Below are 13304 nucleotides of genomic sequence, written 5' to 3'. Positions count from 1 at the left end.
TGCTTTTATTGATTGTGTTTTCATTTATTGGTTGTGTTTTAATTGTCTCTGGTAAGAAGATGATGAAGAAAGTGTATTAATATTTATTATTATCATTATTTAAAAAGTAGCATGTTAATCTCACACTTATCCTTTAAAACTGGGCATTTAAAAACATCAAATATGAGAATTTTTCATCCGCTTTACTGAGTCTGATGTTTTGTCAAATTTTCATCCATTTCAAATGTCTCGCTTAACTCTTTTTGACCTGTAACAGTTCAGGAAGATGATAATGTTATTCATTTTGCTCTACCCATATTTCTCTCAGTTTTGTAGCTTTTTGAACTCCAAACTATCTTTAACCAGATTATTTTCTCCACAAAGACATTGGCTGGTTTGTTATCTGCTCTTGGCTGAAAATACACACTCCTGGAATGTAAGGGAGGGATCTGCTGCTTTCATCCGCCTGGAAGCTTTATCAGCAGGCACATGAACTCATATCTGACTCCCCAATGAGCTAACGGGCTGCATGTTTCACTAAAAATTCACCCAGAGTCTACAAAAACATACAAACACATATACACAATGACTTTGCAAGTAAAAATCTGACCACACCAGTCCTTTGTGTACCTTTCTACACAGCAACCCTTCCTTAACATCATAACATTTGGAAAGGACAACATGATTATCCACCAACACTATGCTGTATAGGTGCTCGGTCTCCTTTGCAGGTCTTCTTCTTATTGATCAGTGATGTCAAACATTTTTACATTACATGCAGTTGTTGAGGAAAAACTTTTTTTAAATATAGAAAATATGTCTCAAATCCTAATCCTCTTACCCATGGCATTTATAAATCCTATAGAAATAAATATGTTCATTCCATCAGATCTGCAAAAATGAAATACTTTAGTGAAAAGTGTAATAGGTGTTCAAACGATATTAAAACCATATGGAAAGTAATAAATCAGTTGTTGCAAAGAGAAAAGGCTACTTCAGACTTACCTTCAGTCTTTTTGGATGGTGAAAATTATCTCGACAATCCATTTCAAAAAGCTCAAAAGTTGAATGAGTGTTTTGTTAGTATTGGTCATGAACTAGCAAACAAAATCTCGGCTTGTCATGGTATCCCAAGAAGTGTTCCTATTATCTCTTCTTTTGAGTACCCTGACACCCAAGAAATGAATGACATAATTCATAGTCTAAAAACATCTTCACCTGGTCATGATAATATTTCTGCATCCCTTGTCAAACAGGTGAAACACTCAATATTGAAGCCACTTGTTTATATTTTTTCTTTGTTCTTGAAAACAGGAGTTGTGCCAGAGGACTTAAAAGTTGTTAAGGTTATTCCTCTGTTCAAAGTAGATGATCCTATTTTCAATAATTATAGACCAATATTACATTTTTTTTAATTATTTGTAGCATTTCTAAAGATCTTTTTAGTTTACTGGAAAAGCTGCATAAATATGGTTTTCATGATACTACATACAAATAGATAACAAACAGAAGACAGTTTGTTTATGTTAAAGGTTGTTACTCCAACAAAGCCAGGTTATTCTGTGGGGTTACACAGGGCTCCATTCTTGCACCATTATTATTTCTTATATATATTAATGATGATTTTTCTCAAATATTCTTTCTCCTATAATGTTTGCAGATGACACATCCCTAGTGCTCTCTCACTCAAGTTTCAATTCACTAATAAAGGATGCTAATCTTGGTTTAACTGTCTACACTTCATGGTACAGACAAAACATTTTCACTGGTAAAAAATCATAAGATTTCTCTAATCCATCAGTTGATATGATTCAAGCATCAACTACAATTTCTGGCTATTATTGTTGATGTGAATTGAGCTTGGAAAGATCAGATTGACTGGGTATGCAGTAAAATAAATAAATATATTGTATATTTGTATACAGTATATCACCTTGTCAACATAAACTGCCTTCTTACACTTTATTACAGTCTAATTTATCCCTGTCTTTCATATTGTAATATAATTTGGGCAAGTACATTTCCTACTGCTCTCCATAACATTCTGATCCTACAGAAACTTTTGGTTAGGATTGCAACCCGATCAGAGCCATATACCTCATCTGTTCCTCTATTTCAAAAACTTCAGATCTTGTCTATATATAACATCAATATTTTTCAAATATGTGTTTTTATTTGTAAGATACTTTCATGTGAAGGAAATATTCCTGAACAGTTTCGATTTTCCTATAATGCATATTCACAGGTTCATTCATATCAGACTCATCAATCATCAAATCTTCATCCTCCCAAAGTTTTTACAAGCAGAGGTCAATTTTCATTAAGATTTAGACGCAAAGTTTTGTGCAAAATAATCTAAACTAAGCAAACTAAACCTCACAACACATATTATTCATCAATAAGTTGTGCAGAGACAGCATGATAAATGCTGACTTTGCATCACTGCAGAGACTCATTTATCTTACAGTAAAGGCGGGGCTGTCTGTCATACTGGGTGTTTCAGTATTTTGTATCATCCTGTTACTGTGTCAGTGATTCTTGAGAACTGGGATAAAGACAGATCCTGCACATAAACACATGAGTTTCAATGAGAAAATAAACTAATTAACAAAACTAATCTACGGCTTGAGCAAGAGCACAAGAAAAATTGCAATGTGACAAATTCCACTAATGCATAATTACTTTTGTTATCTTTAATTTTTTTGATCACACTTTTACAGTAGGATGGATTAGGGTAAAATGGGACATCGACTTATGTGAGACAACTAAGCTCTAGTGCATTTATCTTTTTTTCTATTCAATTATTTCAAAGCTAACTAGTATATGCGTACTGTGTAAGTGAACATACAGTCTACTAGTTTTTTAACACATTTTTTAAGGCATCTTTGTATAAATCAAAGTATTTCTAAACCTAAAAAATAGTATACCACATTACAAAACCTACAAATCTGAAAGGATTTGGCATGGGGTATATTGATATATATATATATATTGATTGATATTATTGAAGTGCCATTTTCCTTTTGAGTACAATAACCAAAAAACAGTCTTCAAGCAAACATCTCAGGGATTTCATAATGACACTAGGTGTTGATATAATGTATTGGATTCATATGTAAATAAGTTAAAAAGTGTCCCACATTATCCTAATCTACCCTACAGCTTATATAACTTTAAAAAACTTAAACTTAAACCCATACTAACATGCAAGGCACCAGCACCACAAAACAACCACTAGCAAAATGTTAGGAACACAAGATGAGAGAAAGAGGAGCAAACACAAGATGTGAGCTTTTCTTTTCCCTTCATGACAAGAAAAATGTTAGTAATTTGCGTGTGTGTGTGTGTGTGTGTGTGTGTGTGTGTGTGTGTGTGTGTGAGAGAGAGAGAGAGAGAGAGAGAAAGAGAGAGGGAGAGAGAGAGAGAGAGAGAGAGAGAGAGAGAGAGAGAGAGAGAGAGAGAGAGAGAGTGTGTGAATTTTAGGGGTTACAAATAAGTAAACACCTGATCTAGTTTCATACTGAGGACTGTAGTTTGGACAAAAATGTTGACCTCTAAATACTTAAAATTCTTCAAGCAACAAGAATGTTTTAAGACTGATAGAAAAATGGTTCTTGCTGCGATTTCCTTTATAAAGAATTGCTCATATTTAACTTTTGATTTAAAAGGCATTCTTGTTCAATCAGTTCCTTTGTGGCTTAGTTGTGGTTTAGTTTTGGTTTAGATTTCGTGCTGTTGCAGGTCAGAAACTTGAGAAACCTCAATGAGTTTCCGTTCCCACTGAGTGGACACAGTGATCCTGTGTTACATTCAGGGAGAAAGAGAGGAGAGGGGCGGGGTTGCTTTCTGTTTCTGACCTCAGGTGCCAGGCAACCCTTCTGCCCTTCACATTCCCCAGTATCGGTCATGTGACCAGCGTTTGGCCCTGCAGGTTGGTCAGAGCCAGCAGAGCATGACCAGAGAAACTCACCAAATAACCCCCCCCCCCCTCCCCTCTTTCCTCCTCTCTTCCCATTAAGCCAGGTTTAGGTATTTGATTATTTGATGAGATTCCATTTCATTTTAGTCTCAAGAACTGTGCCTTTTATCTGCTTTTCAGGCACTTTTTAAACTACATTGTGCAATAAACTCATGAATGCTATCAGATCATTAAGAAGTATAATCACCTATTCGAATATTTCAAAGGAAAAAACATTGTATTTTTTATTTTAAAAACTGATATGCTGCCATTTGGAGAAAGAAACCCTTACATATTTATAGATGGCTGTGAAATAGACCAGCCTGGCAGTCAATGATTAGCTTAGCGATGACCAAACATGCCTGAGGGTCTTAGACAAGTTAGCAGAACTGCCCACAAGAAGTGCTACTGCTTAACATGCTTCTTCAGCTTATTTGCTCCATGCTTTTTGGTCTGTGTTGACTTATGATTTGGTTGGTGTCTTTTCTAACAAATAATGTTTTTCATTATTTGGGGAAAATCTTTCATTTAAAAAACACACACCATCAAAATCAAAAAGGAAAAAGGTTACCATAAGACAATCTTGCCGTTTTGTCTGAAAAATATCTTTCTAAAAAAATATTTGCACCATAAATTTTTTTTTGCTCCATGCCTTAACAAAATCACACATTTGTCATTATCTCAGTTAAAAGTCAAGTCTGTTAAATTTTGCCTAAACATTACACCATGCCCAATTGACTCATTACAGTTATTTTTCCATCTAAAAACCCTCAAAAATAACAGTCCCAAATATTCATTACAATGTAAAATATAGCTAATCTGTAATTACGGTAATCATGGCCAGATGTCAAGCAGTTTTTCATCCTTTTGTTAGAGGACACATTGAAATGGGAGACAGAGACAACAGTTGGAAAGCAACGTGATATCGCACCAAGGGGCCTTTCTCATATTTACTATTAGAAGTTCATAAATTTTTCACGTTGCTGCCTTTGTCAGGTGTTACTTGCATGTGTTTTTGAAACTAGACTGAAAGGCCTAACTCTATCATGCAAACTCTGGCTGATAGGTCTATTAAAATGTGCCAGAGTCTAGAAGACCATATGCTGTTTTGATGCTTCTCATCATTAAATAAAGATCACAGAGGTAGCATGTAAAACAGGACAATGGAAGAGCAGAGGGCAGGTACATCATGTCCAGGAAACTGCTAGTAGCTCTTGAAATGGAATATCCAGGCTGATTAAAAATGCTCTGTGTTTTTTTCTTTTTCTTTTTTGTAAGACCATGGTCGTGATCAGAGGTGACAAAGTAGAACTCTTATGAATGAATATATGTCTTTGTATGAATATTTGGCAGGGTGTGACCAAGCTACAATCAAGCATCCAATGATAACTTAAAGTCTAAAAAGTAATAAAAATACATCATGTAACCTGCCTGGAATGACTCAACTCCTCTTTGCTAACTCTTCTCACCTCTGCCTTTGGTTAACTGATCCCGTGGCTAATTGTTGAGGGCGCGTGTGGTTAAGTTGCGTGTTGGTGTGTCACGTTGCCCTCAGGATTGAATGTCAGGGTACTCTTACAAAGGCACTCTATCATTTTTTTGTCACTTCTACTGACTCATGCTGCAGGTGAATATGCTGGGACAACATCTGACATGGGGCGTTTTTTCACTTTAGCAAAATACAATAAATGGTCATTTGAAATAAAACAAGACAAAGATGTGCAGTACCTTAAAAAACAGACATGTTTATTAAAAAAAACAAAAACAAAACATTTAGATATATGCACAGCAATGTTGTATAGATAATTACTGCTGTCCAAAACCAGGTGCTGAGTGCACACTGTGGAGCACTCAAAGTCCTTTATCATCCCTCCCACCAGCCCAACTCCACTCCACTCCACTACTACCCTGCACTATGAGCTTATCGTCTGTTTTGACTGTTACAGATACTCATAATACAATATTTACAAACATAATCCTGTTGATAACCCTGTTGTGCCCTATTATGGAGATGACACATGAAGCTGTCATGGCGTATTTTCATAAAAAAAATATTCAGTAGTAAACATTAAAAATCCAAGACTGTATAAAAAGTATATGATTGTATAATTTCAATAATATTTATCAGTAAAAACAGAGTTCTAACGCCATAAATTCTATGCTTTTTGTTCTGAACATGATTAAAGGAAATTTCCACTCAAATGACCTTTGCATGAGACCTTTTCTATCTCTGAGGAAAAAGACATGACAGGCAAAATTAAACACATCCTTCATTGCGGAGTCTCCTTGTTTTCTTCAACTCTTTTCCTCAGTACACCCTCCATTTGGTGCGCAGAGCAAGTTTGAGATTTAATAGTCTTTTCTTTTATTGAATTTCATTCATACATAGTCTTTCCGTTCTAACCCTGGACCACCTGCAGACCGCGGGGCAGAGTATACCATTCGTGAAGGGTTGTATCTGGTTTCACGTGGTGGACAGGAGCAGCAAAGGAGTCCACCACCAAGAACCAGGAGGGCAGCGGCCGCAAAGCCGATGTACAGCGCAGACCCCAGCTCTCTCCTTTGGGCATCAGGAAGTAAAGGGTTGTAGAAGTCCCTGATTATGGTGTTGGCCGACCAGGACACAGGAATGAGCTGCATGACCCCTGATACAATGAAGAAGACCCCCGAGATGATCATCACCTTGGCCTTTGACGCCTCATCCTCAATGCAGTTGGTGCACTTTGCTCCAGCGATGGCGATGAGCACAGCCAGGAGGGCTAACAGGATGGAGATGACGGTGAGGGCACGGGCAGCTTGGAGGTCCTGGGAGAGGGCGAGCATGGAGTCGTAGACCTTACACTGCATCTGGCCTGTGCTCTGGACTACGCAGGTCATCCACAGGCCTTCCCAGATGATCTGAGCCGTCACGATGTTGCTGCCGATGAAGGCCGTCACCCTCCACATGGGGAGGGCGCATGCCACAATGGAAATAATCCATCCCAAAATGCACAGGGCGATGCCTATCAACTCCAGCCCTATAGACATACTGGAAAGTCTTCCTCTTCTGCTGCTGAATGTGTGTCACAACTGAGATGGGATCACACAAAAAAAAAAACAGCAAGGGGTAAGAGTCAAACAGAGACCCAACTAATAATTAAGATAATTTCAGGCTTTGCACCTGTGAGTGTGTGATGATCTGTAGCTTCACCAGTATCCTTTATAAGGCAGATCAGGTGGATGGGAGGAGTCCTTGAAGAAGCTGACATCACCAAATGGGGAGGAAAGAGCTGGACACTCAGGATTGGAGACTCTCTGCTATCGGCTTACACTGCGAGCTTCACAATGGGCCTGGCCACAAAGAGGCCTTTTTACAGCTGAAAGGGCACACAAGTGTTGCATGTGTTGTTATAGCGCAAAAATAACAACTGTAAGGTGCATTCAAGGGCCTAAAAATCTACTTCTCAGCAATGTGGTCCTATGTGGACACACAATTTTCTTCCAGGTTTAGAACAGTTTTTATTATTTCACACATGAGATGTATATAGTATATGTATATAAACAGGTATATATATTTCTTGTTTCTCTGGTTTTAAGTGTAAGGAGCACTGTTAATGTCACATACTTGCACACACCAATCAGAATTTAGCACAATTTTAATCAAAATGTGATAATGGTTGCATAGTTGTGTGTTTATGTTCTGATCAAACCACACCCACACAGTCCTGGGTTTTTGAGTGTAAAACTCTTATTAACTATACATAAGGATGTTTTAACATGTAAAACAAGGTTTTTAGGGGTTTTAAGGCTTATTGTATGATTGATACTGAGGATAGTTGTCAGTTGTCACATGGAGCTATTTTATTTTTTTCACGTTAATGAAACATTTTGTTAATGGAATCATACTTTTTCAGAGCTTGCGTTGCATATTAATGAATAAACAGGATGCTGTACATTTAATAATCACTGAAAAGCTTCTGTTTTGGTCTAATAACTTTTACACCATCTCCTCATAATAAGCTCAGGCTCCTTTCTGAAACACCAAGGATGCTGCTTTTTTAAAAGGCTCGTTAATGAGGAATGCCTGTCCTCCATTTTTCAGTAATTGCCTCATAACCTTTGTATTATCATTGTTGTGTGGTGGAAACCTTGCATATCCCAAGTGCCAGCATTTTAGGAAGTTAAACATCTTGCAGCTTTGGTTTAACTGCTGTTAAGTTTGTATATAACTGGGATAATAAACACAAACTCATTGAGTTGAAGCCCAATCATAAATAATCCTAAATGTTGGAGTTACAAGGCTTTCACCTGACAACGGTGTAATGTCTGATGTCTCTGTCTGTCTTCAGAATGCCCTTGAAATTCTTCCCGGCTGGGTCTGTCTCCCTAGAAATACCCCCACCTACTTCATCTTCGAAACCCAGTGTTGACAACGCCCCCCACCCCCAATCTCCCCCCTTCCAGCATGAAACGGGTCCATTGTTTGTAAGGGCAGTTCAGATAGTGTGTGGAAGCTGACAAAGTAGCGGTTCTTCTTATCATGGAGCCTTCAGACATCTGGGAGGCAGCCAGGTGGATGGGTGCTGTGATGGACTCCCAGTCGTCAGCCTAATAGCTAGGTATGCAGTGTCCAGTGTTTTTTTGTTGGGGTTTTTTTTGCACCTGTTGCAACTAAACCTATTTTCATTGTGCTGCATTTGCATATCCACTTTCCAGTGATTGGAAGAAGAGAGTGTTTGCTTCAGTGTGCATGGCGTTATTTCAAGTAGTCAAACGAATTAAGGCAACTTCAGTTAAAAAAAGGCCTTTAATTAAAAAAGTAGCAAACATAAAAGCATTTCAGATAAGCTGAATCAGAAGTATAGAAACAAACAAACAAATAAACAACCATAATCCACTTCATGTGGATTTACATGACAGATGTCAAACATCTTAATCAGATTCTTTACAAAATACATGCAAAAAGCCAGTACATTAAAGATAAGTACGGAGCCCCTCTGGTGTCATGGTAAAAAAAAAACTTAATTGTGGCCACAATATAGCTATAACGTGTGCACAAAATACTAATTCGTGGCCACGAAATACTAACTCGTTCAGACCAAATTCTGTTCACAGTTTCAGCTTGAAATCAGCTTAAAAAGCCTCATATGTGTCAGATTCTCAGTTGAGGGAATACATAGATTATATGAACCGCAGCATTTAATGATGCCACCGGACAAAGCCGTGTAGTTACAGTAGCGCTCACTGTATGTATCACGTTGCCAAGGGAACCTATAGCCTATCAGTGATCAAAATCTAGTTTGTATTGATTTGCAGGTTGTTGTTGTTGCTCTGACTGAACTACTGAATGTGTCTGTAGTGTTCTCTGGACATTTGTCCTTCAATAAAATAACACAAGGTTAAAAGTTCACTATATTATTGATCAGTCTGACATTTACCTGCAGATGAAATGTGCTATAATTCCTTTAATCCATTATGTTAACACTTTGATAATGTTTTATGCTTGGTCCTGATTTGCTGAAGTCCGTTTTACACTGCTATATTACAGCTAATAGAACCCTGATTAGAAAATTGCGCAATCTATTATCACAGGTAATATCTGATCAATAAAAATCATTCCACTTTGATTTGACTAAAGACTAAAGTGATTTCATAGGACAGTGTCAGAGCTTGAGCATAATGTTTAAATCAGCTGCAGCAAGTTTAAAGTTTCAGAGTTCTACAATGCACAGCTGTCACCAGAAATACGGGAGGCATTGTGAGCTCACCGAGCACCCAGGAATGATATTAATATTCATATTATTAATTAGCATTTCATGCACACTTATATCTATTTCGTGGCCACGAATTAGTATTTTGTGCGCACGTTATAGCTATATTGCGGCCACAATTACATTTTTTTTGACCATGACACCAGAGGGGCTCCGTTGATAAGTACATGCACATATATAACTATACTCTAAATTCAATTCACAAACCACACAGTTATGTTGATACAGTACAAAATACAAGCCACATCATTATCATATAGTTGTGAGCCTCAGCCAACAGTCACAAAGTTACACACAAAAAAATTAACAAAAGCAGACAAAGTTTGATGTACACTCTGTTCAAAAAGGCACATATGTTGTTCTGAATTTAAGTTTTCTTCATCTCAGCGTGAAGATAATGTGTGGATGAGACATTAAAGAATGACTGTACTCTCCAGTTCACTTTGAGCAGTCGCTCACATGATGGAAAAGTGAAAGAAAATAGCAGCTGTAAGTTCAGACATAGTTTCGCCTGTCAAAGCTACTCGGGGCCATCGATCTGGTTTGGGAGTAGACCACATGTGGAGGAGGCCCGTACCGTTTCTCGTGTTGCGGTGGGCAACTGGAGCAGAGAATGATCCCTCCAATGAGCAGGAATGCGGCTGCAGCCCAGCCCAAGTAGAGAGCCGCACCTATATCTCCCTTCATTGAATCCATTATAATTGGATTATAGAACTGCGAAATGATGGTATGGGCTGACCATGACACAGGGATCAGCTGGGTCACAGAAGACGTGATGAAGGTCACCCCGGCAGCTATCATCACCCGAGCTTTCGCTGCCCCTTCCTCCACACAGTTGGTGCATTTTGCCCCCATCATGGCAACCAGGAGTCCCACAAAGCCCACAACGATGGAGATAATAGTGAGGGCACGGGCGGCCTGAAGATCGCCACTTAGGGCCAACATGGAGTCGTAGAGTTTACATTGCATCTGACCTGTGCTCTGGACCACGCAACTCATCCAGATGCCCTCCCATGTGATCTGAGCCGTGACTATGTTTGTCCCGATGAAAGCTGACACCTTCCACATGGGCAAGATGCAAGATGCAATGGCTGAGATCCATCCGAGGATAGCCAGAATCACTCCAAGTATCTCCAGTCCCAGTGAAGGCATGTTTTAACCCTGTGTGATTCAAAATGCACAGATGTCCTCTCTATCAAAGCAGTCTGAAGTGGAGTGCAGATTGTTCATATAAACAGATTTTTAAAGCAGAAGGTGGAGTCACTTGATTATTGGTCAGGGAAGAGTTCAAATTGTCTCCCACTCTGTTTTGAATGTCCAAAAAAACCCAGCCTTGGCATGAAAACGGCCTCAGCTTAATCATTCATCTTACTCAACCCTCCAGTAGCTCTCCCACTTGTTTGAGTGAGGGGAGAGTAAACAGAAGGCCGGTATCTCAGGTTGGGAGTAGTTAAAGGGTAACAGACATGGTAAAGATTGGTGGATGAATGATTGAAAGACTGCACAATGCTGGGTTCTTATTGTACTCCCTGTTGACAGGTGAAATTGCTCTTTTACTATTACTAAATTAGATCCTGACAAAAGTATCTAATCGTTTTATGGTTTGTATCATTAACCCTTACATACTATTCATGTTCTAAACCCTCACAGTATGTTCAGGGCTGATTTTAATCTGGTCTAAAAATCCCCTCATAAAAAATGTCTATACCAAATTTTGAACCACAGATCTATTTAGAAAGCATCAATAGCTGATCTGACTGATCAATAAATGTGTTATTAAACCTTGATTAATGTTTCAGAGAGCAGATATGGTGTATTTTTTAGGTTTTACACCACTCATCTTTGGAGAAAAAACACCTTCTATCACACAAAATCATGTCCTGTTTTAGCTACAGTAAGACATGAAAATATAACATAGCAATAATTATTTAAATGTATTATGTAAGAACTAAATTGAACTGTGGGGTTTATTGTATAACCATTAGAGCTATCAGTCTTCACTGCTACATCATGAAAAGAAATCCTAATAACTAATAACTACTATCTTATTCAGCCTCAATAGAGTACAATTTGTAGCACCTATACAAAAATATGACCTTTTAAAATATTTTAATTTTTGTGCATTTTGGGCCACTAAAGGAAAAGTCCTAAGAGTAAAAGACATTTGGGGTGTTTTCAAAGCTGTCAAATATCAAAGCAGGTCAAATTTGACCCAAACAGTATGTTAGGCAAATTGTACATTTGTGGGTTGTGAATGCTATTTTACTCACTTTTTATTGAATGTAACAGAGTGAAATATAATGCAGATGCCAAAATAATACAACAAAAACAAGTATAACAACTTAAAATCAACAGCATAGGTTAAAAAACATTAAAACAAATAAGAAGAGATAAAAGTTAAACTGATTTTTAAAATTAAACTAAATAAAACACAAGACAAAACACAGATTAACTAAAGGCTTTGGGGTAAAGGTATGTTTTAGGGGTTGCCCTGTTTGATATACAGGGGTTGGGTGTTCCATAGTTTTGGTGCATAAATCATGAAGGCAGCTTCCCCACTTTGTTTGCTTTGGAGTATCTCATGGCTTTCTGTGGCTGATCATCATTGACCATGATTCTCCGGAAACAGATGCAGGAAACAGATGCAGGATTAGGAGAGGAAGAAAGGCTTGGTAACAGTGGTTAATGGGGTTAATAAGGATAAATGGGCTGTAATGATTCTTTGGAAAGCAGTGGAAGTGCTATGATTAATCAGAAGCGTCATGTTTGAGTTTGACGAGATCCTTTGTTAACTTATAACAAAATTTGACAACAAAGTCATCTGAAGTTCAGATCAGTGTTTACTATAAATATATGTAATGAGTTGGGTGTTTTTTTGGCTGGGGATGTGTGTGTGAGTGTTATTAACAATCTTACAATAAATCCAGGACCTCTGTTAATAAAAACAAATACATTTAAAAAATAAAGGTAAATATAGGTAGCTAGACAGTTAGTTTTAATAGCTATTCCTGTCAGCTATTTTCTCTTTACTTTTGGTCTGACTTAGAGAGAAAGGGTTTGGAAATAATCTATGTAGAAATCACGATTATCTGGAAAGCATACAGAGGCTTGTGCAACTCACTTCCTCGATATACATCGTTTCACAGGAGTCCTCGTCTCCCAAAATTTCTACAAAGGAGCTGCTATGTGAGTATAAAACAGATCTGAAGAACATTTTTAACACTTTATTTGGATAGCGCCAAATCACAACAAAGTTATCTCAAGACACTTTACACATAGAGCAGGTTCTAAACCGAACTCTTCAGGTTTAATTTTAAAGAGACCCAACATTCCCACATGAGCAAGTGCTTGGCAACAGTGGCAAGAAAAAAACTCCCTTTTAACAGGAAGAAACCTCAGGCAGAACCAGGATCAAAGTGGACGGCCATCTGCCTCCACCGGTTGGGGTTGAGAGGAGAGAAAGGAAGGATAGAGGAGAGAAGCACAATGAAAATCAACAATGAAGCTAGAAGGTCCGGGACTGGAATCTGATAGAGAGAGAGAGAGAGAGAGAGAGAGAGAGAGAGAGAGAGAGAGAGAGAGAGAGAGAGAGAGAGAGGAACTCAGTGCATCATGGG

At 38.0% G+C, this 13304-nt stretch overlaps 1 protein-coding gene across 1 annotated transcript; it reads right to left on the bottom strand.

Annotated features, from left to right (window-relative positions):
- Positions 1-5717: 5717 nt before the first annotated feature.
- On the bottom strand, positions 5718-10945 carry LOC128360172 (claudin-3-like). The gene is made up of 2 exons (XM_053320538.1): positions 10359-10945; positions 5718-6954 (listed from the first exon to the last, which is right to left on the bottom strand). Exons 1-2 carry the CDS (start codon positions 10837-10839, stop codon positions 6317-6319), a joined length of 1119 nt encoding a protein of 372 aa, XP_053176513.1. The 5' UTR covers positions 10840-10945; the 3' UTR covers positions 5718-6316.
- Between the last annotated feature and the right edge of the window lie 2359 nt (positions 10946-13304).

Source organism: Scomber japonicus, chromosome 6 (assembly GCF_027409825.1).
Source record: "Scomber japonicus isolate fScoJap1 chromosome 6, fScoJap1.pri, whole genome shotgun sequence".
In the NCBI taxonomy this organism is placed as follows: Eukaryota; Metazoa; Chordata; class Actinopteri; order Scombriformes; family Scombridae; genus Scomber; species Scomber japonicus.
This window is presented reverse-complemented; position numbering and strand designations above follow the sequence as displayed.